This window comes from Chinchilla lanigera, unplaced genomic scaffold (assembly GCF_000276665.1).
Source record: "Chinchilla lanigera isolate Chin_1 unplaced genomic scaffold, ChiLan1.0 scaffold00023, whole genome shotgun sequence".
Taxonomy (NCBI): Eukaryota; Metazoa; Chordata; class Mammalia; order Rodentia; family Chinchillidae; genus Chinchilla; species Chinchilla lanigera.
In genome coordinates, this window is record NW_004955424.1 from 25339958 (window position 1) to 25367386 (window position 27429).

The 27429-nt window shown below is 36.5% G+C and overlaps 1 protein-coding gene across 1 annotated transcript in view; it reads right to left on the minus strand.

The window, feature by feature from the left end:
* Positions 1-27429, minus strand: part of Vrk2 (vaccinia related kinase 2) — a gene marked incomplete at its 5' end in the record, with an annotated part of 90680 nt that overhangs the window by 32737 nt on the left and 30514 nt on the right. Inside the window, 1 exon segment of the mRNA XM_013514668.1 lies at positions 2621-2753. Within this exon segment, the coding sequence (XP_013370122.1) occupies positions 2621-2753 (133 nt within the window).

Below are 27429 nucleotides of genomic sequence, written 5' to 3' on the forward strand. Positions count from 1 at the left end.
TTCTAATAAAATATCAAACTGAAATATTTTATTTTGGAAAATTAAATGCAGAACATTAGGAATGAACAGCATTCAAATATTTGAGGATATCTAATCTTCCATTTTATATGCCAGACTAAGATGGCATATTAAAATTTCAGCAAGTATGTGTATGCATGTCTACATACAAATGTATATATGTGTATGCATGTGCATATATATATGAGCTTATCTATAGCTACATGAAGATACAGATACACTCAAGAGTTTAAAGTAGATGATATTTAAAATGTATTAAGAAAATATACTGCTTTATAGAATCCTGGCCATCTAGGATAAAAATGAATATTCATTCTGGCATAAAACTTTCCACCAAATACCAAAACGATTTAATGTAGGCTTTTCCCTGAGTATCCCTTCCAGTAATGTAATAACATCTTTCTATGATCATTCTGAGTTCAATCTTTTCCCCAAAGACCGAGAGTGGTGAAATCTATCTAATTTGTCAACATGTATTATGACTTAATGGAGAAAAATATTTAAATGGAATACAGATTAAAAAGTGTTCAAATCTTTTATGAAGACAGCATAATGGAAACTCAAACCATGGACTAACTGAAGAGAACTCTCAGAGTCACCACTGCCCAAACTTTGGGCAGAATAACACATACCATCTCTTCTTCCCCACAATAATCACAATCGCTTCATAGCTATTTAAATGTCCAGGACCAAAATGAATCAGCATCAGAGCCATCAGTTTAAATGAGTGTCCCAGCCTTAAGTTAGTATTATTCCTAGAGAAGCCAGACCAGTGCTGAAGGATCTGCATGATGAGTTTGCAGTTATAACACTACATAGAAAGTACTTTCAGGTTTCCAAAAATTCTATCAGATATCACAAAAATAAATCTGGCAAAATGCACTGGGAGTGAAAATTAAAAAAAAAAGAAAAATATGATCAACGGGCACTTGGAGTCTTCTGTACCTTTTTGCTGCTTCATTCTTTGTGGTGCTGAGGGTGAAACTGAGGGCCTTTCTACTGAGCTACATCTGAGTACTTTTTTCTCTTTTTGAGGGAGGGTCTCATTACATTGCCCAGGCTGAGCTCAAACTTGTGATCCTCCTGCTTCAGCCTCCCCAAGTGCTAGGATAACAGTGTGCACCAGGATACCTCGCTTCTTACATATTTCAATTTAATCAAAGTCACAATCTATTTTATATTTAAATGCTTATTGATTTATTAATAATGTTAATGGTGAAAAATTAACAACTCTGCTCAGTTTCTGACTGATCACTACTACTCTACCAAAACTACTTGACATAACTGAAGTGATTTCTTTTACTCTGCTCTGGAGTGTAAAAGCTAATTTCTGTTTCAGAAAAAAGGAACCTAAGATTCTTCCTGACAAGAAGGTATATAAGCGACACACTTATTTTTACTTTTTCATCAACTACCTTACACGAGTGTGGGTTTTAATTGCTCTGGAAAATGATCAGGACCCTCTGCATCACATGGTCAATGGTCCTTTTAATAGAAAAGGCAGTAATATACAGTTGTCTGTGCCAACTGAAACTGGTTACAAAGTATCAGTGTAGGCCAGGTAACAGTTCTGCAAACACTAGCAAGTGAATGTCTAACTTCCTTTTAGTGACAATGTGGTCCTTTCAAAGCAGTTTAAAAAATTATTTGTTTGGTTTGGCATGTTTGAAAATACTTTTCTAAACAAAGTTAACAAAGAATATAATTTTGAAAACCAAAGTTTTTCAATAATCACCTTTTTTCACTAGCATAACATTAGAATTGACTTTTTGTCTTGCTGACAGAGCAACTAAGAAAGTACAGTTGCATTGACCATATTGATTGGGAACAAAGCAACCGTCACTGGGACTCAGCACCATATATTTTCAATATTGACCTTCTACTTCCTTTTCCATGGCTTCCTGGGTCGGCTATTGGATTTGGACTGCAGAGTAATAAACAGCTAAGGTTTAATTAATGGTAAATGAATACAAGACATAGGTTATGACTTTAACTAATTAGGGAATTGTTGAATTAAGTCTGCCTTGGAATGCAAGGCAGTACAATCAATATCCAATAAAAGGACTATGTATGTAATTTACCTGCAAATGTGTTTCCAATACCATCAAAGTGAGTTTAAATAAGTAAGATATATGAAAGGCGACTCGAATGGATTTCTGCAAGTTAACACTTTATACTTTCAGAAGAGACACCCTGAGTGTGCAGAGACGCCATCCTCCACAGCACAGAGGAGGGCACACTGGACACCAGGTCCACACGTGCATCTTTACAGTCTGTGATATGCACAGCAGCGGAAAGGTGCAGCAGTGACCTCCAGCACTAACATACACAAGCCAGCGATTTTCCTGGGCAAAACGAACATCAAGTTTTATTTACTTGACACTCTTTTGTACCTTTCTCACTTGTCAAGAGTCCATATGTCGGTCCACTATGAGAAGAAATATTCACCGGTGTAACAGGAATTCACTACTTTTCATAAAAATCTCACCACTGCTCTCACTCTTCAAACTGACTATAGAAAGGTCATTTCATACAGCTTTATTACTCCTGACTCTAATCATTCTTCTGAAATAAAAATAAGAAAAAGAAGGAAGACACTCACCTACTCCCTTGTGGGCATCCAAGCTAGTAAACTCTATTGTTCCATTATGGCCTTTTCTAGGATTTTCCTGATACTGTTTGTGGTTCCCATTGGGACAATATCTGTACGAAAGTCCATAATCTGCAAGATAAACCTGGAAGACAGGAACAGACAAATGAGTAATGCTTCTGTTCTCTGAAAATATAACCTTTATAATTAAGCCCAAGAAACTGATGTTAGGAATAGCCTCAGATTTATATTTTATTAAACCAAATGGTATCTTAGGATAAAATATATACAACTGGGGGCCATAATACTAACTAAATCCTTAATTCATCATAGGCATACATTATTTCTGAGGTGACTCAGATTTTTTACTTTTTAAAAAAATTTTGCTTCTAAATGCTTTCTCTCCAGGTGGGGTAGCAAGACATCATAAACCACAATATGGTTTATCTTTTCATCTGTACTCATAACTTACGAGGCTTTGCCTTTTTGTAACCCCTCCCCGAAACAAAAAACTGTTTCAAGCAGGGAAGGGAAATGAGAATAAAATTATAAACCTAGTGTTATAAGTCTCCATTAACAGCAAGTAGAAAAAACATGAATAGACTATCAGAGGTAACAAAGAACCTGAAAGACAAACAAACAAAAAAACCTCATCATTTTGTCTGTATTTAAGAAGGGAACATCAATGCAAGACTTCTGGCCTTTGAGACTGATCCATATCTTCACTGTTATCTTTGTAAATCAGAATTGCAAGCAGAGTTTCCAAACAGGAATACAGATTGTTAAACATCAGATAGTAATTTGAGTGAATTTTTCTCAGATTACTTTGGAGAGAGAGAGAGAGAGAAGGGGGTGGGGGTGTAACTTTATGGATATAGCAAACACTGAACGCAGAAATGTTTTGACTAGACATTTTTATGATATGGAGTCAGAAAATAGTACTGTAGCTCCCAAATATATATTACCATGCCCCCCCCGCATTCTTGCAAAAAAAGTTTCAGATATATATGTGTTGCTTCACATACAGTTCTCTAAAACATAAGAATTTGGGGAATGCTTCAAAATGTAGCTACAAGAAAATGAAGTATTATAACCTGCATTTTAAAATATATCTATTGAAAGAAAACTCAGTATTTGGGTATTAGTTCTTTATTTTTTATTTTTATTTTTTGGTTTTTCTCCAGTACCGGGAACTGAACTCACGACCTTGCGCTTGCCAGGCAGGCACTTTGCCTCTGAGCTAAATCCCCAGTCCCTGGATATTAGTTCTTTAAAGTTTGGGTTCTATGAAAGCCTAAGTAGAGGATATTTTGAACTTAAAATATAAAATGCACAGAGTTTTCTTCATTTGTTGGAGAACATAACTTGCTAGACTGTCTGAAAACATATACAGTATTTCAGTTTGTCTCTCTCTCACAGATGGTGTTTCTCGATGTTACCTCAGAAGTAAATGATCTTTCTGCCCTAAATAACCACACACTTGAGGCTCTGATGTATAACTAGCTGCTATCAGAGCTGCTTGTCTTCATGGTTTCTGATGCATTTTTCTCTTTGCTTCAAGAACACAAAGACTTCATTTTGCAAAGCAGGTATCTGGAAGGGTGCAGCATTGACAGTAAGGAAACAGAACCACACTGTAATATAGCAGAGAAATTTACTATTTTAAGGGAAGTGCTATCAAGAAGTTTTTCATGGTATGAGTTTGATTCCTGGTACCAAAAAAAAACTAAATTTGAATGAGTAGATACTATATGTCAGGTGGTGCACTCAGTGCTTTATATTCATTGACCCAAGCACCCTCACTGAAGTCCTGCAGGTAAGTAACATTATCTATGTTTTATTTAGATGGAAACTGAAGCTTGATGAGATTTTGTGACTTGTTGAGTCAGAGTCAGGATCCAGTGGCAGCTACAACTCTACAACCTTTACTTGCAGCTACTACCTAAGAGAGACTGCCACACGGGAGGATCTCTAGGTCCCTATTAAAGACAGCAGTGTGTTCTAAAATTGGCAAGAAACTAGAAGAAAATCTGTATTTCCAGGGTGCAGAGAGAGATTTTACAGTTTCATGTTTGTCTGTCTGTGCTAAGTAAATGGTCTGAGAAAAGGGTGACCGCAAGATTACAGTCTTGAGGGTGAGTGAAGCTGATGGAAACAGGACTCACAGTCATCGCTGAGCTTCAGCACTCAGGGCTGTGCCGGGTTGCTCACAATCTGAAGGGAGTGCAGTTTACATTTAATATAGAGACAGCCAGCTAACAGTGCAGTAAGACACACATGAGCTATATGTTACTCAAAGAGGATTCCAGACGTGTACATCAACAATGCCAGGTGTAACCCAACTAACCCGGAGTGCTCCTGGTGGTCCTAACAGAGGATTCTAATAATCACGAGAGGTTATGCAACAAAATATAATGGTAAGATTCCTTTAGCAAAATGAACAACTCTCCCTCCCCACCCTACACTCATATATACCTTTTTCTCATCCACTAGTTTAAATTTTGGTCTACTGGCTTAGCATAGTTGCAAAATACTTATATTCTCATCACTTCTATAAAAAATAAACAGGAAAATTCTCTTCAGTCAAGAAAACATTGCAAGTAGCACTATCAACATTTTTGGAAATACAGACTATGGGGCTGTACTGGAGATATCTGGGAGTGACTGCCTTTGGTGAGTACAGACCTGGTACAAGAGCAAAGTCAGCAATGTGTTCCAAGTAATCAAAATGCTTATAAATTAATTTGACGCAAACTAGGCCAAACTGAAAGTTTTACTAAGATAACCTGGCTGACAGGAAGGGGAAAAGGCTGGGAAATGTGTTTGCAAATAAGAAAAGAGAGAAAAGGGAGGAACATCAAGGCAGGACGCAGAGAGCAACCCTCATGAGACACTCAGAAGGCATTCACCAAGGAACACAGGAACTCAGGCGGGGTGGGGGATCCAAAGCTCAATGACAGAAAGGCATCTTGAAGGAGGAGCCCATCAGATGAAATTCAGCAACAGGAGTGTTTCAAATGAAAAGCAAGGCTGCCTCTTGATCCTCACACGGCGTACAGTCCAGGACCATGCCATCTTGGGAGAAGCTCAAACCCCTCTGAAGGAAGGAGCTGGCGCAGCAGCACCTGCCAGGCTGCTGACGGGGTCCAGAGTAGCACCACCCACAAAGGCTCACTTGTTCCAACTCTCCACCCACTGAAGAGGGAGCCCGGTGAGGGAGGTATTTCCAAGGGAAGCCTCCTCAAACCAAGGCACTGAGGAAAGCAAAAGCCAGAAAATCGGCCAGACAGGAGTGGCTAAGCAGGACAGATGAGCCTGAGACCCAGAGGTGGAGAGCACAACGGGCAGTTTTGGTTAAGGACCCACAACAAGGCACTGAGCAGTCTGCACGACGCTGAGTAATCGCAGCACTTACAGGGGCTACGACAGGCGGGAGCCAAGGAGAGAGAAAGACACTGCAGTAGCACCAGACCCGGCACTCGCCCACACCCCAATATCTCCCTGAGCTCTGCGCTCCTGTGAGCTTCCTCCTATAGTTCCTCAAATACTACTGAATTCCGCACAGGATTCTCTTCTGCCAACGCCTAAATGCTGCTGAACTCGCATGCTGGAAAGAGACCTCTGGCAAATCAGAGGGTGGTGCAGATCACAGGGTGGAGCAAACAACCCACACATAGACTGTGGAGGCTTCATCCTAAGGGCTGCCGAAACAACTCAAACCCCAGGTCAGAATGAAACCCAGCAAGGACAAGTGCTTCACTGACCTGGGACTAACAGGGACAGAAAAGTCAGGAGAACCAAATGGTGCACAGAGGTAGGATTACTGCCTCCCCCCTGATCAACAGGGGAGGTTGCAGGCTGGACAGAACGGGGTACAACTGCAGGAGAGCTGTGGGAGGTGAGAGAGGTAGGCTGGGTAGAGCAAACAGAGCCAGTGGCAGAACCTCAACAGGCCACTTGAGGTTGCCACCCATCAGCACAAGGAGCGCTGGGGATCCACAAACTGAGAACGCTGGAGGCTTCCCCGGCACAGCTCACTTTGTAATTGCTTTTTAAATTTTGTTTTTTATCTGTGTGTATCTGTGCATTCTTCTTTTTCTTGTAGAATTTTTTGAGTGACAGGCCTTTGTATATATGTGTGCAATGTGCATAAATTTTCTACTACTGTTTGTAAAATATTTCATGTAGTTAAATCACACATTCTCACTTCACAGGTTATTTCTGAGTGTTACATAAGCTAGCCTGATTTTTTTAGCTTTATGAAAAATTTTCATAATAAAATGAGAGAATAACAGTTAATACATTGTGTATCATTATCTTCAAAGTAATTAATAAGTCAAAAACATTGTTACAAAGAAGAAATAAAGAGATAATAGCACAACAGTATTTTTAATGAACTAAGAAACTAGTAGTACGAGTGAATTTGTGTATATATGAAACTACTTTTGATAGAGCAGGATAGGAAATTTAGGGAATTATTTGAACTTCTTACTTCCTGTTTATCTGTCTTCTATTTCCCTATCTCTCTCTATTTTTTCCTCATATAAGAGAAAATGTGGTACTTGAGCTTATGTGTTTGACTCATTTTACTTAACACTGTGTTCTCAAGTTGCATCCACTTATGTACAAATGTCTTAAATTCATCTTTCTTTATGGCAGAGTAGTACTCTATTGTGTATAAATACATTTTCCTTATCCATTCATCAAATGATGGTCATATATGCTGTTTTCAGGATCTAGCTATTATAAATTGTGCTGCTATAAACATGAGTATGTCTCCCTGTAAAATGAAGGTTTTAGTTAATTTGGGAAGATACCTAGAAGGGGGATAGCTGGGTCAAGTGGAATTTCTCTATTTACTTTTTGGAGGAGTCCCCACATTGATTTCCATAGTGGCTGCACTAGTTTACATTCCCACCAACAATGTAGAATTCCTTTTCACCACATCCTCACCAGGATTTCTTATGAGATTTTTTTTTTTATAACAGCCATTCCTTCTGGGTGAAGATGGTATCTCCTCTCTTTCCATGTTTCTTCCTCTTGATGGTATCTCAACGTACTTTAAATCTGCATTTCTGTAATGGCCAGCAATGCTGAACATTTTCATGTATTTATGGGCCATTTGTACGTCTTCTGAGAGGCACGTATTCATTTCAGTTGTCCATTTTGTGACTGAGTCTTTTATTCAGGTGAGTCTAATCTTTTTTGTTGTTTTTCTTTATATATTCTAGATGTCAGTCTGCTGTCCAAGGAACAGCTGGTAAAATTTTGTTTTCCCATTTTGTAGGTTGTCTCTTCACTGTGGGATGTTTTCTTTGCTATGCAGAAAAATTTTAATTTGATATGATGCCATCTGTTGATTATTAGTATTTCTTGTGCCACTGGGGATCTTTTCAGAAAGTCCTTGCCTATGCCTATGACTTCAAGAGTTGTACCTACTTTATCTTCAAGCAAATTAAGTGTTTCTTGTTTTGTGTGTGTGTATATAACTTTGTTGCTTTAACTTTTGTATTAGGACATGTTTGCAATACATAACAAATACATTCATTGTGGGGAGTTGGTATATGTACACTCCGTGTAACTGCAACCAAAAGCAACAATAGCTAAATTTCAGACAAAGTAGACTTCAAGCCAAAATGACCAGAGGAAACAAAGAAGGACAGTATGTGCAGCAGCACTTCAGTGTATGAGTGCCTCTTCTCATGAGCAGTTCGGCTCACAAACAGAAACGTTTGGCAAAATCCATGAACTCCACATCAAGTGATGAACATGCCCAAGGCTATATTCCTCAGAATCAAGAGTCATGGAATAAATTAAGTTCAGGAACTGAGGTACCACTGTATTGGTAAGTGGAATAACTCATCATCTAGCAGAGATAACCATATACACATACATATTTGGCTCACTCAAATTCATTAAACAAAAATTTCCTGACATGAAAGAACAAATAAACACCAATACAAATGCATTCATAGTTAGAGACTTAAATACACCACTGTTGCAAGTAAATAGGTCAACAAGCAAAAAGTCAACAAAGAAACAGCGAAGTTGGAAAATAACATCAAACAAATGGATTTAACAGATATCTACAGAGTCTTTCATCCAACAACAGCAGAATAGATCTTTTTCTTAGCAGCACACAGAATTTTCTTCAAAAAAGATTGTGTCTCAGGCCATAAAGCTTCTTAAATAAGTATAAAAGAACTGAAATAATATCATGCATCCTATCAGAACACAATGAAAAGTAACTAGAAATCAACAGAAAAAGAAACCACAGAAACACATGAAGATTAAGTAAGACACCACTAAATAATCAATAAGTCATGGGAGAAATTACAAAAGAAATTTAAAAGTTCCTAAAATAAAAAGACAATGGAAGCACAACATAAAATCTATGGGACAAAATGAAAGCAGTTCTAGGGGCTGGGAATTTAGCTCAGCGGCACATTGCCTGCCTGTCAAGCACAAAGTCGTGAGTTCAATTCCCGGTACCAGAAAAAAACAAAACAAAACAAAACAAACGAGCAAAAAAAGCAGTTCTAAGAGGGAAGTTTATAGCTATGAATGTTCACAGTATAAAAATACAGTAATCCAAAATAAATAACCTATTGTTTTTATATTGTTTTATTTTTTTGTTTGTCATATTTTCTCTTTAAAATTAAAAGAAATAAAATAAATGACCTAATGTTGCTTCCCAAGGTCCTAAAAACACAAATCCAATCCAAACCTGAAATTTATAGAAGGAAAAAAGTTATAAAGATTGAGCAGAAATAATGAAATTGACACTAAAAAAGGTATATAAGCACTCAATGAATCAAAGAGTTGGTTCTTTGGAAGAATAAGAGTGGTACACCTGAGCCAAGACTGAAAAGAATCAAAGAGAAGACTCAAAAATGCTGTTAGAAATGAAAAAGTGAAGTCACATGGACACTCATGAAATCCAGAGGATTATAAAGACTATTTGAAAACCAACAGTCCAAGTTATTGGAAAATCTAGAATAAATAAATAAATTCCTAGATATATATGAATTACCAAAACTGACCTAGGAAAATATTTTTTTAAAATGAACAGACTAATAACAGGCAATGAAATAAAGGCAGTAATAAAACCCTACTCACAAAAAAAGCCCAGGACCCAGTGGGTTCACCACTGAATTTTACCAGAACATTAGGTAAGAACTAATACCAATATTCCTCACTCTTCCAGGAAACTGAAAGGGAACGGATACTGACAAACCAAACAAAGACTTGAGAAATAAAGAAAATTTTCCTTAATGAACATAGATGCAAAAAAAATCCTCAACATGATATTTGCAAACACAATACAGCTAATCATTAAAAAGATATACCATGCCCATGTCACCTCTACCTCAAGTATGTAAGAATGGTACAACACATATAAATTAATAAATATAATATACTATATACATACAAGTTAGGATAAAAATCATCACAATAGATGCAGAAAAGATTGACAAAGGCCAACATCCATTCATGATAAAACCCTGATGCTATTAGGTATAGAATGACCTTACCTCAAACTGATAAAAGCCATTTACACACTGCCAACATCATACTAAATAAGGAAAAAAAGTGAACAAATTTACTCTATATTAAGAACAAAACAGGGGTATTCAGTCTTACCAGCCCTGGTCAAAACACTACTCAACACTTCAAATCAATTACATCACAATCTTAGATTTCAAGCTACACTACAAAGCTACAGCAATAAGAACACCATGGTACTGGTACAAAAATAGAAATGTGGACAAATAGAAGACCAGAGAAAGCCACATATACCTTTACTCACCCGATCTTTGGAAAGGGGGTTAAAAATGCTTGAGAAAGGATAGCATCTTTAAAAAATGCTGCTGGAAAAAAATGGTTACCTACATGCAGAAGAATCAATCTAGACCATTATCTCTCACCCTGTACTAAAACCAAATCAAAATAGATCAAAGACCTAGATATAAAAACAGAAACACTGAATCTGCTGGAAAATAGATAAAACAATTAAAAACATAAACATAATCAAGGACTTCCTGAACAGAACCTCAACTGCATAGAAAATAATTCCAAAAATTGACAGGATTTTATCAAATTGAAAAGGTCCTGCACATCAAAAAAAAGAGTGAAGTGATGGCCTACAGAACAGGAAGATTTTTATTTTTCCAGTTACTCTTATACAAGACTAAAATTTAGAACATATAAAGAATTGAAAAAATACTAGGTCCCTATAAACAAAAGAATCACAAAATGGGGAATTGAAATGAATATGTATGAAAGACCAGTAAGTACAAAAGAAATGCTCAGCATCTTTGGCTAATAGAGAAATGCAAATCAAAATAACACTGAAATTGTATCTTTCTAGAATAAGTATGGCTACCATCAAAGACTCAAAAAGCAAAAATTCCTGGCAAGGATGGAGGGGCAAAGAAACTTTTCTGCATTACTAGTTGGACTGAAAACTAGTACAATCACTATATAAATCCATACAGAGACTCCTCAAAAAACTACAAAGAGAAATTCTATTTGACACTACTATATCTCTCCTGGATTTCTTCCTAAAAGAAAAGAGAAAAAATTATCATATTACAAGGATATATGCACACTCATGTTTATCGTAACATAATTTGTGATAGTTAAATTATAGAAACCACTCAGAAACTCATCAGCATATGAATGGATGAAGAAAATGCGGTGCATATACACCACTGAGTATTACTCAGCCATAGAGAAGGGTAAATATGAGTCTTTGGTAGGAAACAGGTAGATTTTGAGCCTATCATGTTAACTCAAACAAATCACACTGAATTAAACACTGCCTGGTTTCTTGCCTACAAGAAATTCAAGACATAAATGAAGAGCAAAATAAATAAGAGGTAATAGGAAACACGGAGGTACACTTTCTGTAGATGGCGAAAGGGATTTCGGGGAGGGAGAGAGGATAACACACAGAAGGAAGAGATAAGAATGATAAAGATATGATATATACATGCACTAATTCCCTAAAGCAAATGTAATTATTATGCATCACAAATATATACTAATAAAATGCTTTCAATGTTTTTAAGAGTAAACTAAGTAGCATTTGTTGAGATTCTACTATATAATAATCACCGTGCAAAGCAGCTCTCATAAATTATTTTATTAAATCTAATGATTACATCCAGCCAGCTAGCATTGTTCTCATTTTACATATGAGGAAGTAAAGCACCCTAGTGGTTAAATTTACTTCCACAAGTAACAAAGCTATTAAGGGTGGAAGCAGGATCCAAATGCAGGCCATTCTGACTTGCAGATTCCATCCTCCCCACAAATTCTAATATAATATTGGGGATTCTATAAATCTCTGAAGTTCTAGTGACATTAAAAATAAGTATAAACAGAATTCAATCTACAGAAGGGGATCACAGCCTAGGCCTTATTTCTGTACACTTTAAAAGGTAAGAATAATTTTTAGTCTCTATAAGATTGTGCAAAGAAAGAAGAAAAAGAGAACTAGAAAGGAAGGATGGAAGAAAAAAGGGAAGGACAAAGGACACGAACTAATAAAGACCCATACCTGGTCCACAGACTTCGTAGAAGCCTACACTATTTCCTAGCTAACTCTTCATAGAAAAGGTTTGCCAACTCTAATTTGGACTGAAATTTGGTTGCAATTTTTTGTTATCTTTTTTCTGTAAAATAAAGTTAGTATTTTTCTACTTTAACTATAAATATGTATAATATCCCCAGTTTTAAATAAGCTGCTCTTGGGGAATTTAAGATTTATACCAAAACTGAGAAAGAGATGATTATTTGCATTGTAATAAGACTAGTCACAGGAATACAGTATGTAAATAGTTATTTGCCTCTTAAATGATTTTCTTATTATCTACTTTTTCTGAATGTAGTAACCCTCTCCTTCCTCCACAAGTACAAGGGACAAAGCGGTTTTATTCCCTGTACTTGGATCCCAGAGATCTCTCCTACACTGCCTCTGATGTTTCCATATGGTGCTTGATATTTATATTTGTTTACAACCTCACTAGGTAGATGATATGGAAGATGCATTTAATAGAAAAGTATTATGATACATGCAAATAACACAAGTCAGGAACTCACTAAATCTAGCTTCTATCAGGGTTTTATTATTTTATTATTTTTATTTATTATTTTATGATTTTCTCTACTTTCTACCATGTTTTCTAAAGTCATATATACACTTCCTAGACCCACCACTCACATCTGAAACCTGTTCTGGCAGGCAGCTCCCTTTAACCACAGGCAATTTATTGTTTTTTCACTCATGTCCACATAAATTTACTATTTTAATGCTGTACAAAATCACTTAGCTTTTCTTCCTTTCAGTAGGTACGTGGGCACCAAGCATGACACCCAAAATGAATGGTAACATCCTATATCACAGTCATGAGCTAATGAAATAATGACAAGAGTAAAATGGGAAAAGGGTCAGTGGGTCAGCAGGGGATTTACAAAAGGAACAAGCTGTGTTATGTACATGTCCCTACTTCCCAACATGATCATAAACTTCATGTGCTGCAAACATGTACTAATAAAATTAAAATTTAAAAAAGGAAATGTATTGAACTCTTCCTAAGTAAGAACATTAAGTGCTTTTACTAGTCAAATTGTTTAGCGTTATTATACCAGAAAGAAGTTTCTTAGGTGTTTTTTTTTTTTTTTTTCTTTCAGTTTTTTTCCAGTACCGGGAATCGAACTTAAGACCTTGCACTTGCCAGGCAGGCACTGTGCCACTAAGCTAAATCCCCAGCCCCGTCTTAGGTCTTCTGAGGTTGAGAGAATAAGGTAAGTAGGGTTAGTTTGTTCTGCCATGCACAAAACAAACCCCAAGTAGCTGGCTAAGCTGTGTTTGAACTTCAATCAGTCTGAACAAGAAGGCTAAGTTTTTTACATATGGCCCACATAGGGGAATGGGACACAGCATAAGCACATCTATAGGTTTAGAGGCAGCAAATGTTCTGACAAAAGCCTAACAGCTTATGGGCTATTTGGGCAACAGGTTATTTCCATTAGAGACTTATCAGCATTTCAACTGGGCTTTGGATCTTCACAGATGGATACAGGAAAAGAGAAACAACAGGTGAAGGAATAGCAGGGTGTGCATCAGTATGTGCTGGCATCAGAGAGGTTCGTTGAAACACAACACAAACCAGGAAAAAGATGCCTTCACTTACAAAGAGCTTCAGAAGCTGCTAAGAAACTATAACACAAGTTTTGTAACCAAATTCCAGTCACTGAAGGGCTTTGGAAGAAAGAGTATCAGCGTGGGCAGCAGGGTACAGAGGAAAAGGAAGAAGAGCATCTATTTAGGAGAATGTAACAGTCTGGGCAAGTGGTGATGGGAGGCTAGACCAGGCCATAGGTGGAGGGAGACAGATGGCCTCAGGTTGCAGAATAAGAGGGGATAGAGGACGGGGAAGTTCTGAAGATGGTACGACTGGGTAAGTGGAGAGTCAATGAACACAAAAGAGAACAGGAATAAGATACTGGAAAGAAAACAACTGATCACCTTTATAGTGGAAGCAAACTGGCTGACTGGTGAATGCAGCACATTACTCCAACCAGCACCCGGGTCTGTCAGTTTACACAGGACTGAATGACACAGTAGCAGATCTCAGAGTGCAGCGTCTCCTTCCCATCAAGGGCTAAATCTTCCTACTCAAGCAACCAACAACCCTAGGCCAGGCTGGCTCAAATGACAGTGTGTCTTACAATCTGGAGACACAGTGAGGCATACAGACCTCAGCGCTCGGCTCTACCTCAGCATTCTTAGCCAAGTTACCTGACCTCTTTGTACTTCTATTTGTTCATCTAAAGCATAAAGATAACATTAACTCCCTCAAAGTGGTATTGAAAGGATCAAGTGATTTAAATGCAGAGAAGTCTTAGGCCAGTATGCAACATGTACTATCAGTGAGAGCTGAAAAATAACATTTAACTAGAATCTATGTCATAGTTCATAAAGGTCTTCTTGTTATGAAACTTAACAATCATTAAAAAATAATTATTTTCTAGCTATGACTTCTGAGAGCTGTGAGGGATAACCTGTTCCATGTCTCTCTCTGGGCACTGCTGGCCTCAGGCACCCACTGGCTTATAAGATGAGGGGCACTCTTCCTCTCTCCACACCCGCTTCCCTCCATGCACATGGCTCCATTCATATTCCCTCCCCTTGGAAAGGCATCAGATGTACTGCAGCAGGGTCCTCGTGAATGAGTGAACCTTAATTTGATCATCTGCAAAGACCCCTACTACCAAGTAAGATCACGTTCATAGGTACTGGGAACAAGGTCTTGAACAACTGTGGAGGGCACACAATTCAACCCATAGTCCCCATTATTTTTCTCTTTGTGAGTGTGCTGACAGTTAGCCCTATAAGAAGACACTTGTACAGCTACATTAAGTAGGAAAGGTCTCTTGACACAGCGGCTGGATCTCTCCCAATAGGAGTTTAAGAAGTATACATACGACTTAATTATAGTACCTCGCTACACTATGAAATTGTTGGCTGTTCTTGTTACTTCAGAACATGACAGACTAATAAATTCACTCATATACTACCCTGTTTAGTTTCTTATCGTTCACCTATTATTTACTGGCTGCCCACTATAATCCCATTGTCCATGCTCTGGAACAGCTGCTGGTAATGATTAGCAAAACACGGTTGTAATTCTTCTATTTACAAGACTAGAAACTTGATCTTTTGGTGAACATACAATAGAGAGAAATCATATTTGTCTAGTGCTATGCTGTAGCTTCATCAACTACCCGTGGAAGTAGCTAGTGCTCTCTACAGTGACTCTGAGGCTCAGAGAGATTAAAGGGACCATCGAGAGGCCATGCAGCCTACAGGAGGGGACTGTGGCACAGAAGGATCTACTGAACTAAACTGTAAAAAACAGAGAAGTGATCTTAAGTACAACTTGAATAAAAATTACCTGTATTCTCATCTTCTCATGAATTACAGAAGGTAAAAGAAAATAGAAGAAATAAGCTTGTATCTGATATTAATGAATGGTGGCTAATTTTGTTAAGAGTGGTAAGGAGAGACAGGTAGGGTTACTGCTATAATCCTAGCAGTAAGGAGGCCAAAGCAGGAGAACTGCTGTGAGATCAAAACCTGTCTGGCCTATGTAGCAAGATTCTGTCTCAGAAAAGCTTGTCTCAGAAAAAAAAAGTGGTAAAGACATGATAATAATATGGTAAATTCTCTATTTTTGGGGAGATGCAGTCATACTTAAATATTTAGGTAAAACACCACAATATGATTTAAAGTACTTCAGTTAAAACATAGATAAAACAAAAAATTTAAATGTTAATTTTTAAAATCCAAGTGTATACGGAGATCTTTATCTTTTAGTATGTTTATAATTTTGCAAAATTAAAAGTTTTAAAAAGTACCTTCCTAGAAGCAAAATCATATATTTATTTAACAGGCTTTCAGAGTCATAGTGATGAGTAAGAGCCTCAGAAAATATTAATTTTAAATGCAGATGCCGGGGCTGGGGATTTAGTTCAGTGGCACAGTGCCTGCCTGGCAAGCACAAGATCGTGAGTTCAATTCCCGGTACCAGAAAAAAACAAAAAACAAACAAACAAACAAAAAAAATGCAGATGCCATGGTCTCTAAGTTACAATTATTATGCTGTTCTCCTCAATATTTTCCATGGCCTCCAGTAAGACCTAAAAGTCCACACTCACATAGCTATCATTTTCACAGTATTCTGAAATTGGAAATTTTAAAATATCTCTAATTTAATTTTGAAACATATATCTTAATTTGCTTATGTTAAGAATGAATTCTGACAAAGAAACACTATGAAATTATTAAGCTAACCATGCACTTAAGCAATTTGAAAATACTTAAACTGAAGTTCAAGCAAACAACAGTGTTACCATGTTCTGGAAGGACAGATGAAAAACGCTGAGGGCTGACTTTACTTTTATTTGACAAATCATACAGAAAGAATTCTTAAGAAGTATATAACACTCATCAAATAACACTAGGTACAGAGCAAGTTATTAATGCTCAGCAGCAGCATGTGCGTATGACAAATACTTATACTGAGACAAGGAAAATTCAGGGAAGATGCATATTTTTCAAATAACCCTATTAATAAAAACTCAAAAAAATTCAGGTAAAAATTTCACAAAACTAAAATCACATGAACAATTTCCAGTCTTTCCTTAATGAAAAATACGCAGCAACTCCTCACTACAAAAAAAGGAAAGAATTATGTGCGTGTGTTCATATCATCGAACTAGAGACATCACTGCCTGTGTTACACCCCTGCCTACAAGACAGCAAAGCTGCTTTAAAATGGTCTCACCAGGCATAATGCCTAGTGATATTCTGACATCTCTAAGCTAAGATATACAACACTACTGCAGAAACAGAGAAATATCGAAGTACTACCAGAACTAAACATTGTGTATGTTCAACAAAGAAAATGCTACCACATGATGTGCACTTACCATGTAAAATTCTTAGAAACACACTTTCACACTCCATCTTACAAGCAACAATGATTGATAAATAGACTGTGTTAGAATTCCCTCTAGCAAACAGTGAACAAGCAACTTTAATGAGGCTTATGACCCTGTCCTGTGGGTACCCTAGGGACTTTGAAAGTGAGTATTTTGCCACCACATGCAGGTCAGATGCTACAATTCCTTCTCCTAGATCACTAAATTTAAATTTAAACTTTTTAATTTCCTTAGCAACAATAGACAAGACACTCTGGAAATACTGTATGAAACATTACCTTTTGCAATGAACGTTAAGTATTTGCAAAACATACTGTCAGATAATCATAGGATTTTAAAGATCACTTAGCTGACGTCTTCTATTTTTTGGACTAGAAAGCTACAGTTGGTACAGGTTAAATGATACTCTGGAGGCTATAATCCTGCTCACTGGCAGAGCTGGGACTGGACCTAGTCTCTTGACAGTCCAGCACAACTCCCAGCGGTCAAGATGGCAATGTGAGGACTGTTTTAAAAAGTATCAGGTTTTGAGTGTGGTGGTGCATTCCTGTAATCCTAGCACTCAGGAGGCTGAGGCATGAGGCTTACTAGGGGTTCAATGCCAGTCTGAGATACACAATGAGTTAAAGTCCAAACTATTTAGGAAGACCCTGTCTCAAAAAAAAGGAAAAAAGTAACAGGTTTCCTGAGTCCTACTAGACATTCTATACTGACATAAAGAACCGTTCTCTACCTGCAACAGTCAAACTCTTTGACTTAGCTGGAAGCTTTGAGACAGAAAGAAACACGGGGAACATGATGGGGCAAGGTAGTTTACAGTCAGGGTGCTCCTAGCACTGAAACAAAAAAATAACTGCATCAAAACTAGCCTCATGTCTTGGACAGCCAATAAAGTATTTCTTGGAGAAGTATAAAAAACACAAACACAGGTGCTATGAGGAATATAAAAGGAAAGGTACACCTAGCAATAAACCGTGCTGAGTTCATGCTAGTGCAGAATTTAAGGTAACACAAGAAACGTGAGATCTGAGTGCTCATGGCTATGAAGTGCACACTGGAAGCTAACAAAATCAGAAAAGGAGATCAGTGTAGACCAGCATCATCAGGAAAGACTCCATCTAGGAGCAGGGATGCACACTGGCACGTGAAAACAGAAAAAGCTTCTGGTTAGCGAACGGTCCCTTTCCAGGTGTGAGGAAAACGTACCCCCCACTGAAGGGAAAGGTGCAATGCTGGCTAACAGTGTCCCTGTCGCTCACTAGAACACTGGGCAGACACAGCCCAGTGGCTATTACTCAAAACCACATTTGGCATCACTTCTGGTAATGCCAGTATGAGCAGTGAAATAAAAAAGATACATTCATTTTCAAAATGCTAGATCACTATTCATGAGCATTCAGTTAGGCATCACACTTTTATATTTTAAAATTGATAAGGTTTTCAAGAGAATTTGAAAGCTTAGCTTTGGAAGTCCAAGTGTCTCTGATTATCAGGGAAACACAGATTTAGAAGCATGTATTATTAATATAATAATTATAACACAACAAAAGTTCAATGTATAGTGTCTTTTCTACAAATATATCTCTACTGTAAGTATGTTTCTTAGTATAATTTAACTTTAAATTTTAATTTAATTTAAATAGTAGTTTAATGATACCCTCAACCACTTGTATGGCAAGCAATAACCCTACTAAGCTACATTCCAGACCTTCTGAAATTTTATTTGGGGACAGGGTCACGCTAAGTTGCCCAGATCAGCCAGGAACATTTTTGCCTGATTTTTATTGCTACATGTTTACAGCACATAGTGATTATATTCACCGCAGGGAGTTGGTCCACGTACACAGAGCATCTTCACTCACTTTACTCCTTATACCACTTTCATCTCCTCCCTCTTCCATCTCTTGGTTCCCATTCTATTTGCAAACATCTCTTTATTTCCTTTTATCTCTTATTTTGTTCTTTAAATTATCTATAATTTGAGTTTCTCATGTAAGAGAAACCATGTGATTTTGTTTCATTTTGTAAAGGTGCTGGGAATCAAACTTATAACCTCGCACTTTCCAGGCAGGCACTGTGCTGCTGAGCTATAGCCCCGGCCCTGACCATGTGATATTTAAGCTTGTGTGCTAATTATTTCACTTAACATTATAGATTCAAGGTGCATCCAACTTCCTGCAAGTGACACAAATTTATCCTTCTTTATTATGGGTTAATACTTGTGTATAAATACATTTTTGTTCATTCATCTGTTGGTAAGGCATACGGGCTGCTTCCACAATTTAGATACTATGAGTTGTACTGCTCCAAACATGGGCATGCAGGTATCACTGAAATATGATGACTTCAAAACTTCTAGGAAGATACCTAGAAGAGGAATAGTTCAGTTCAATAGAACTTCTATTTTTAGTTTTTGGAGGAATCTCTATACTGAGTCCCCTAGAGGTTGTAATTTATATTCCCACCAACAGTACAGAAGATTCCTTTTTCCCTGCAGCTTTGCCAGTATTTATTATTTGATTTCTTGATGACAGCTAGTCTTTTTGGAGTAAGACAGAATTTCAGTGTTGTTTTAATTTGAATTACGTTTAATGGCCAGAGATGTTGAACAATTTTTTCAAGTATCTATTGGCTATCTGTACTTTTTCTTCTGAGAAGTGCTATTCATTTCATTTGCCCATTCTTTGATTAGGTCTTTTATTCTGTGGAACTCTAGTATTTTTGAGTTCTTCATATATTCTAGATATTAGTCCTCTGTCTAAAGATAGCTGGCAAATATTTTTTCTTATTTCTTAAAGGCTGTCCCCTCACTCTGTTTACTGTTTCTTTCACTGGGTAAGTTTTTAATTTGACATAACCCTATCTGTTGATTCTTGATGTTACGTCCTGGGTTCCTGCTCAGCAAGTCCTTGCCCGTGCTTATGCCTTCAAAGCTGTACCTATTTTATCTCCCAGCAGACTGAGTGTTTCCATTTTAGTATCTAGGTCTTAATCTACATTGACTTAGAGATATGCATCGAGATACAATCTCCTGCATGTCCACAGTTAGTTTCCCTAGCACCATTTGTTAAAGTGGGTATGTCTCCTTCGTATGCTTTTGGTCCCTTTGTCAAAGATCAGATGGCTAAATGTTGCTGGGATTGTTTCTGCATCCTTTGTGTTCCACTGATCTGCCTGTCCTACTTTTGTGCCTGTACCGTATTATTTTTAGTCACTGTAGCTTTATAATATAACTTAAAGTCCGGCATTGTGATGCACTTGCTTTGCTCTTGTTGCTCAGGATTGCTTTTGCTATTCTGGGTCTCTTCTGGGTCTGTATGAATCCCAGGTTTTTTTTTTTTTTTTGCTCTAGTTCTGTCCCAGAACTTGTGATCCTCCTGCCTCAGCCTCCCAAGTGGATAAAGTGTTCACTACTGTGCTAGACATTCTTTAGCCTTTTTCTAAAATAAGTAACTTTTAAATGTTAACTTAAATAATTTGAGTAACAGGAAACCCCATTTATTTGTTTTAACCTTCAGGTCAAGGTAACAACAGAGCGGAATTTTCAAAAAAGAAACTGTGAAATAAATACTTAAAGACATAGAAGCGCATCTTTCAAATATCAGTGCTCTTTTTAAAAAGTTTTAAACAGTGTTTTATGAAAGGAGGCCTCCACCCTCCCTGATGAAGGTGGAAGAGGTGCTCAGAGTGATGCTGCCTGGACTGCCACCTACTGTGTGGCATCACCCTCCTCAGAGATGAGCAGGAAGTCAGGGAGCGGGAGGTAAAGGGGGAGGTAAAATGGGTTTAAGATGGTCAGAACACATGATATGAATATATGAATTCCCCAAAACAAACCTCAAAATTCTGCAACATATATTTGTAAAAATTTTTAAATGCCTTGGCCATTTAAGAAGTTGTAAACATATAAGGAAATATTGTATCCATGGGCACTTCCTCAGCAATATACCAGTAGATGAGCCTCATCCAATCATGACATGAAGAGGCTACTTTGTCAAAAGGACAGAAATACAAGCATCTAATATACCTGTATTTAAGCTTAAACAAGATGAGGGTAAGTAAAAGAAGAATATACAAGGAATACATGTTCTAAAAAAGCAATGTAGAATCATTAAAACATACAGAAATGGTAAAGAAAATAGAAAATTAAAATAAGTTCATTGATAATAAATAAGCAGTATCTGGAAGTTAATAAATACCTCAAACAACTACCATACTAGTAGTAAAAGCCTAAATGAGGAAAGAGTATGCTACGAGCTTCCTAAAAAGCTATGCTTCAAGTTAGTCATTACAATAAAATTACACATTTTTATAAATAGTGTCACTCCAAAACAGGCCATAAGTAAGATGAGACAAAAAAACCAGAAAACATATTAATGACTAATTATTAAATAGCACAGTAGTAATTAAAAAAACTATAGTGAATCAAAGAGACAGAAACATAATAAGACTTTAAAATACCATTCTCAGCACAAAATAGACTAAATAGACAAAATCTAAATAAAGACAGATGACATAAACAATAGTCAATGAGGTAGACGTTCTGGGCATGTACTAAATTTTACCTTCTGAAAATTCATCATATCTTTTTCAAAAGTGAGCATGAATATCTAATAAACACTGATCATCTCCTAAGTAACAATTAAAGCACCAATGAACTCCAAAGAGAAAAATTATTATAAACAATACCCTAATCATATTCTAACAGATTCAGGCAGAAATAGAAACAAAGGCCCATGATGTGAAAATTTAAGAAATTCTTATTGAACTGAAGGAAAACTACAAACCTTCTATAAACAGTAAAAATACTACATATCAAAATCCATGACACACAAAGCAGTAACCAGAGGAAAATTCATAGCCTTACACACTTAACAATGTATACAATATAAAAACAACAATAAATAAGATCCCAAATAAAGATCTAAAAAAAGAAAAGGCAAAATTTAAAAAGCACAAGGAAAAACATAGTAAAGCACAATCAGATATTAACATGAAGAGAAAAACACCTCATTAGTAAATCACACTCCAAGTTTGTTGAAAATTAACAAAAGGGACTGTTAAGTATATACATGAAGAAAGAAGAAAAGAATATAAAATAAAATTTAAGAATAATTTAAAAGAAATAATTACTGATGTAAATAAATTGAAAAGTGGTAAAAAATTATAAATCACTATATACTTGGCCAAAAGGCCAAGAAGTGATTAGACCATTATTGAAATAAATTTGAAAAATTAAATAAAAGTAGGTAACTACTAAAACCACCCCAATTAGCAATAAAGAGTTTAAACAATCAATTTCCATTAGAAAATGAGCATTACAAAGCACTACCTCACAAAAAAGCAGCAGAAACAGTTGGTTTCACATGCAAGGACCAAATGGTTCCAATCTACAAAAATATTTCTGACACATTAAAAATGAAGTAAAACCTTCAAATTCTTTTTATGAAGCAAATACAATGTTATACAGAAATCAGATATGGAATAAAAATTAGAGAATTGGAGATCACTATCACTGACTACCAATAAGAAAGCAGCACATAAAATATCTGTGAACATATTTTGATATCATATTAAATAAATGCCATGCCATCCTCATATCAGGAGGACCCTAGAAAGTAAAGTGGAGTTCACTGTTAGAAGCTCAGCACTATACTATGCCATCTTTTTTGTTTGTTTTGGTTTGGTTTGGGTTTCATGCTGCAGTCCAGCCTAGCCTTGAGTTTACTATGTGGCCCAGACTGACCTCAAGCTTACAGCAGTCCTTCTGCCTCAGTCTCCCAAGTGCTGGGATTACAGGCATGCACCACTATGCCCAGCTACACCATCTTAACAGACTTGAGATAAACAAATGATTTTGTTTCCATAGATGCTAAATAAGCCTTTAAAGAAATTCAATATCCATTCTATAATAATAAACTATTTAAGAACATAGGAATTGATGGTTATTTCCTTGACTTTAGAAACATAACACAGTCACACATACATAGATAAATCACAAACCTAAAACACATATAGCAATAAAACAGCAAAAGAATAGTCAAAGGACAAAATGCAAAATGAGAGAAAATATGTGTAAAATATGTAGCAGAGATAGGGCTAACTCCTATCTCAAAAATTCCTCACAACCAAAGGAATAAAAAGAGGGAGGGAAGGAGGGAGGGAGGGGAGGGAGAGAGGGAAGGAAGGGAGGAAGGAAGGAAGGAAGGAAGGAAGGAAGGAAGGAAGGAAGGGAAAAAAAGAGAAAGGAAAGAGAAAAAGAAAGAGAAAGAGAGGAAGAGAGAGAAAGAGAGGAAGAGAGAGAAAGAAAGGGAGGCAAAAGTTAAGGACAGAAAACTTAAGACAGTAAAATAAAAATCGGCCCTTTGGATTTAAGAAATGGAGTAGAAACAGCTGGATTCACATTCCCACTGTACATAAGTAGAACACCAGATAAAGTGAAGGGCATAATTGGTTTTGGATTATAAACAGGTAGTACCTGATGATCCTTGCTAAAATAGAAAAAGATTAAGTAAAACTATGTATGTCCCAGCTCTCTGCTTGGTGAAATTCCAACCTGAGAGCTGGCAAAGCTACTAAGTACAGTACAGCAATCCCACTGAGTGGGGACACTGAGCTCAAAAAGGCTCCAACAGAACATGCAACTGCAGAGTTCGAAAGGGTGAAAGCTAGAAAAATCTGCCTAGGGAATTCCTGGAGTCCTGTCTGTAGGATGAAAGGGCTGGAGGTGGGGAATAGGACAATTCCCAGGGTCCACACAACGCTGAAAAGGCTTTATTTCTGACCAGTTATAGTGGTAAACCATCATGGGGAATTCAGGAGAAATTATATAACTTCATAGTATAAATGTAGGAATAAATCATCCAGCGTATAAGCTACTATAGATCTCCATTAATAAAGCCTAAAAATAAGCATCAAAATAAACATACTATCTCTAAGAAATTTAATTGAACAAAGATTAAGAGTAAAAGGAGAGAAAAGATATACAATGCAAACATTAATCAAAAGAAAGCTGGTGTGGCTATATTAATATCAGGTAAAATAGATTTCCAAATAAGAAATATTACACATCTTATAATGAATCAATTCATAAAGAAGACAATAAAATCCTAAACACATACACAACCCCTACCAGAATCCTAACATACAGGAAGCAAAATCGTACAGGAAAAAGAGAAGAGACTCATTAATAATTTGAATTAAAGGTTTCTAGACCCTGCTCAGTAGGGATACAGGAAATTTCAACTTAATGAATTCTACTCAGCTGACACTCCTTAAGCATTCTCTCCCAAAGCAAACAACAGGATGGGTACTCTTCAAGAGTCCATGAAACATTCAGCAAGGTAGCCCATATATTCACACATTAAATAATTCTCAGTGATCATATGTAGAACCATTCACTGAACAAAACAGAATTAAAAGTTAATAGCAGAGAAAAACCTAAAAATGCACAAATATTTGGACATTATCATAATTCCAAATAGTTAGAAACAACAGCAAAAAAACACACCAGAAATAAAATATTTTGCTATTAATAAAAAATTTTAAATGTATATTAAAAAGATCTTATTTTCCCAGATGAATCAATTTGGCAACAGTCAAAAGACTCAATATTGTTAAAATATCTATTTCCTCAAAGAAATCTGTATTTTACCACAATGCATTCAAAATCCTAGCAAGTAATTCAATAGAAATGGACAAACTAATTTTAAAATACTATATATGGAATTCCAAAGTGGCCAGAGTAGCTATTAAGACATTTTAAAAAATGGAAGATTCATAATACCTAATTTCAACACCATAAAGCTACATTAAGTATTATGCTGGCTATATAACATTAGAACAGAAGATTGAGAAATACACATGCACATGTGTGTGTATGTGTGTGTGTACTGGTCAACTGAGTTTTTATGGAACTCCCAAGGCAATTAACTGAGGAAAGAATATTCATTACAATATATGGAACTGGAACAAATCTTTTTCTTAAAATCTGTAAGATGTATTTTTTCACTTTTATTTTTTATTAGTACCTTACATCAAATATAGAAGTCACTTCAAATTAGTCAGGAATCAAAACATAACAGTTCTAGAAACCTTCTTGAAGAAAACTTATGATAAAACCTTTGTGACCCTGACTTAGGCCCAAAAACTGCAAATCATAAAAGAAAAAAGTCATTACTTGAACATCATCATAGTTAAGCACAACTGCTTTCTGAAAGACACTGACAAGAGGATGAAAAGATAAGCCATAGATGCAGCAAGTTTCTATAAAACAAATACATGACAAAAGCTCCCACCCTTAAAGTATTGTATAAAGAGCTCACATAACTCAGTAAGAGAAATCAATGTTTAAAGGAGACATGAATAGCAAACACGTGAAATCTGCTCAATATCATTAGTCATTAGGGACGACTGATACAAATTTAAACTACTACATGTGCTAACACCTATGATAGCAGAGGATATTTAGAAAACTAACCAAACCAAAATGCAGAGCAAATGGAATTTTCACACATTATTGACCGGAATTATATAATGGTACAACCACTCCAAAAAACAGCACAGCAGTTTCTGAATCACACATACTTTATCATACGGTCCACAAATTAATGCTCTCCCATTATTTACCAAAAGAAATTAAAACATAAGCCTACACACAAAAGTGATTTTATTCATAATTATCAAAAACTGGAAACAACCCAAATGATCATCAATAGGGGAACAGATTTTAAAAAGGTAGTTTTCAACAGAATACCATCTATCAACAAAAAGGAATGAACTACTAATGAAAGATAAACTTCAAAAGTATTAAGCACTATGCTTAGTGAATATAGACAGAGACAAGATAGCACATGTCTTGTATTTCCATTTACATAATATTCCTGAAAATGTACAACTACAGGGGCAGAAACCATTGCCAGGGCCTGGTGGCAAAAGACATGACTGAACACAAGGAGGAACAACAGAACTTTGGGGAATGAACCGAACGTTCTATAAAGGGACGGCAATGGCTACACGATGTGTATGTATCAACACACATCAAACTGTACATTTTGAAGAGTGAATTTGTTGTTTATCAATCATAATTCAATAAACCTAACCTTAAAAAACTGCAGATTTTAAAGGTTTTCAACACACGTAGCCAAACTGTCCTTCAATTACCCTAATTTATCTTCCGACTTCCATTTAATTCACATTCCCGCTGGCATTCCCCACGTGCCTGCACCCGTCAGTCCCAGTGGGTCAGTGCCGGGTGCATGTGTCCCACTGGCTGTGTCCTTTAAGGAGCCCAGCTCACTCTTTCCCCACCTCTTTTTCTCTCCAGTGCTGGGACAGAGCCAGGCTCTGGCAGATGCGAGCCATTCAGCTACTCCCCAGCCCTCACCTAACTGTTCTGCCCCACTGTATCTTTTACTCTGTAGCAAAGTGGCCTCTCATTTGTTTCTAGGACAGTCATATTTCTTTGTTTTCTGTTCATTCCCTTTAATTATTATCTTATGAAAGTATTTGGGGCTTTTATTAATTTAGTGGTGCTAGACATTTTCAAATATTTGTTGTAACCATATTTTCAAGTTTTTGTCTGTTTTTAAATATATGAACAACTTAAATTTTTTAATCTATCCGTTCTTTAACTTTTTTTCCTTATCTTTTTTGTGGTAACTGGGTATTGAACACAGAGCTGTCACACTGAGCTACATCCCCATCTTTAAATTTTTATCATTTTTAAAAATTTCTGACACAGGATCTCACAAAGTCACTAAGTTTCCCAGGCCAGGCTCAAGTGAGAAATGCTCCTGCCTCAGCCACCAACAGTATGGGATTGCAGTCATGTGCCACCTTGACCAGTTTCTTTTGTATTTTTACTTAGAAGTTGCTGTGTCCATGCCAGAGGTCAAGGTCAGTTAAATACTCAATTATATTATTTCTTTTATTTTCTCTTTTTTCTTTTTTTTCTTTTAAAAATAAAAGGAGGAAAACATTAACAGACAGACATTTTACAAAATAGCAAAAGAACAGTACAGACAATACAAGTTACAAACAAAATGGTAGGAAATTAACAATGCTTGTTGTATTACATATTGATGTCTTCAATGTGGTTTCTCATGAAAACAGAGACATGCAATATTGATCAATCAACGACTCACTGGCAGTTTCTTTCAGCAAAGAAATAGAAGACAGTAGGTCAACTGTTAACTAACCTGTATATACATACATACAAAATTTCCTTCTTTCCCTTCTCTTTTCCCACATCCCAGTTGCCCTTTACCCTTGAGCATTTTCCCATCATTTCACAATGTCTATCATAC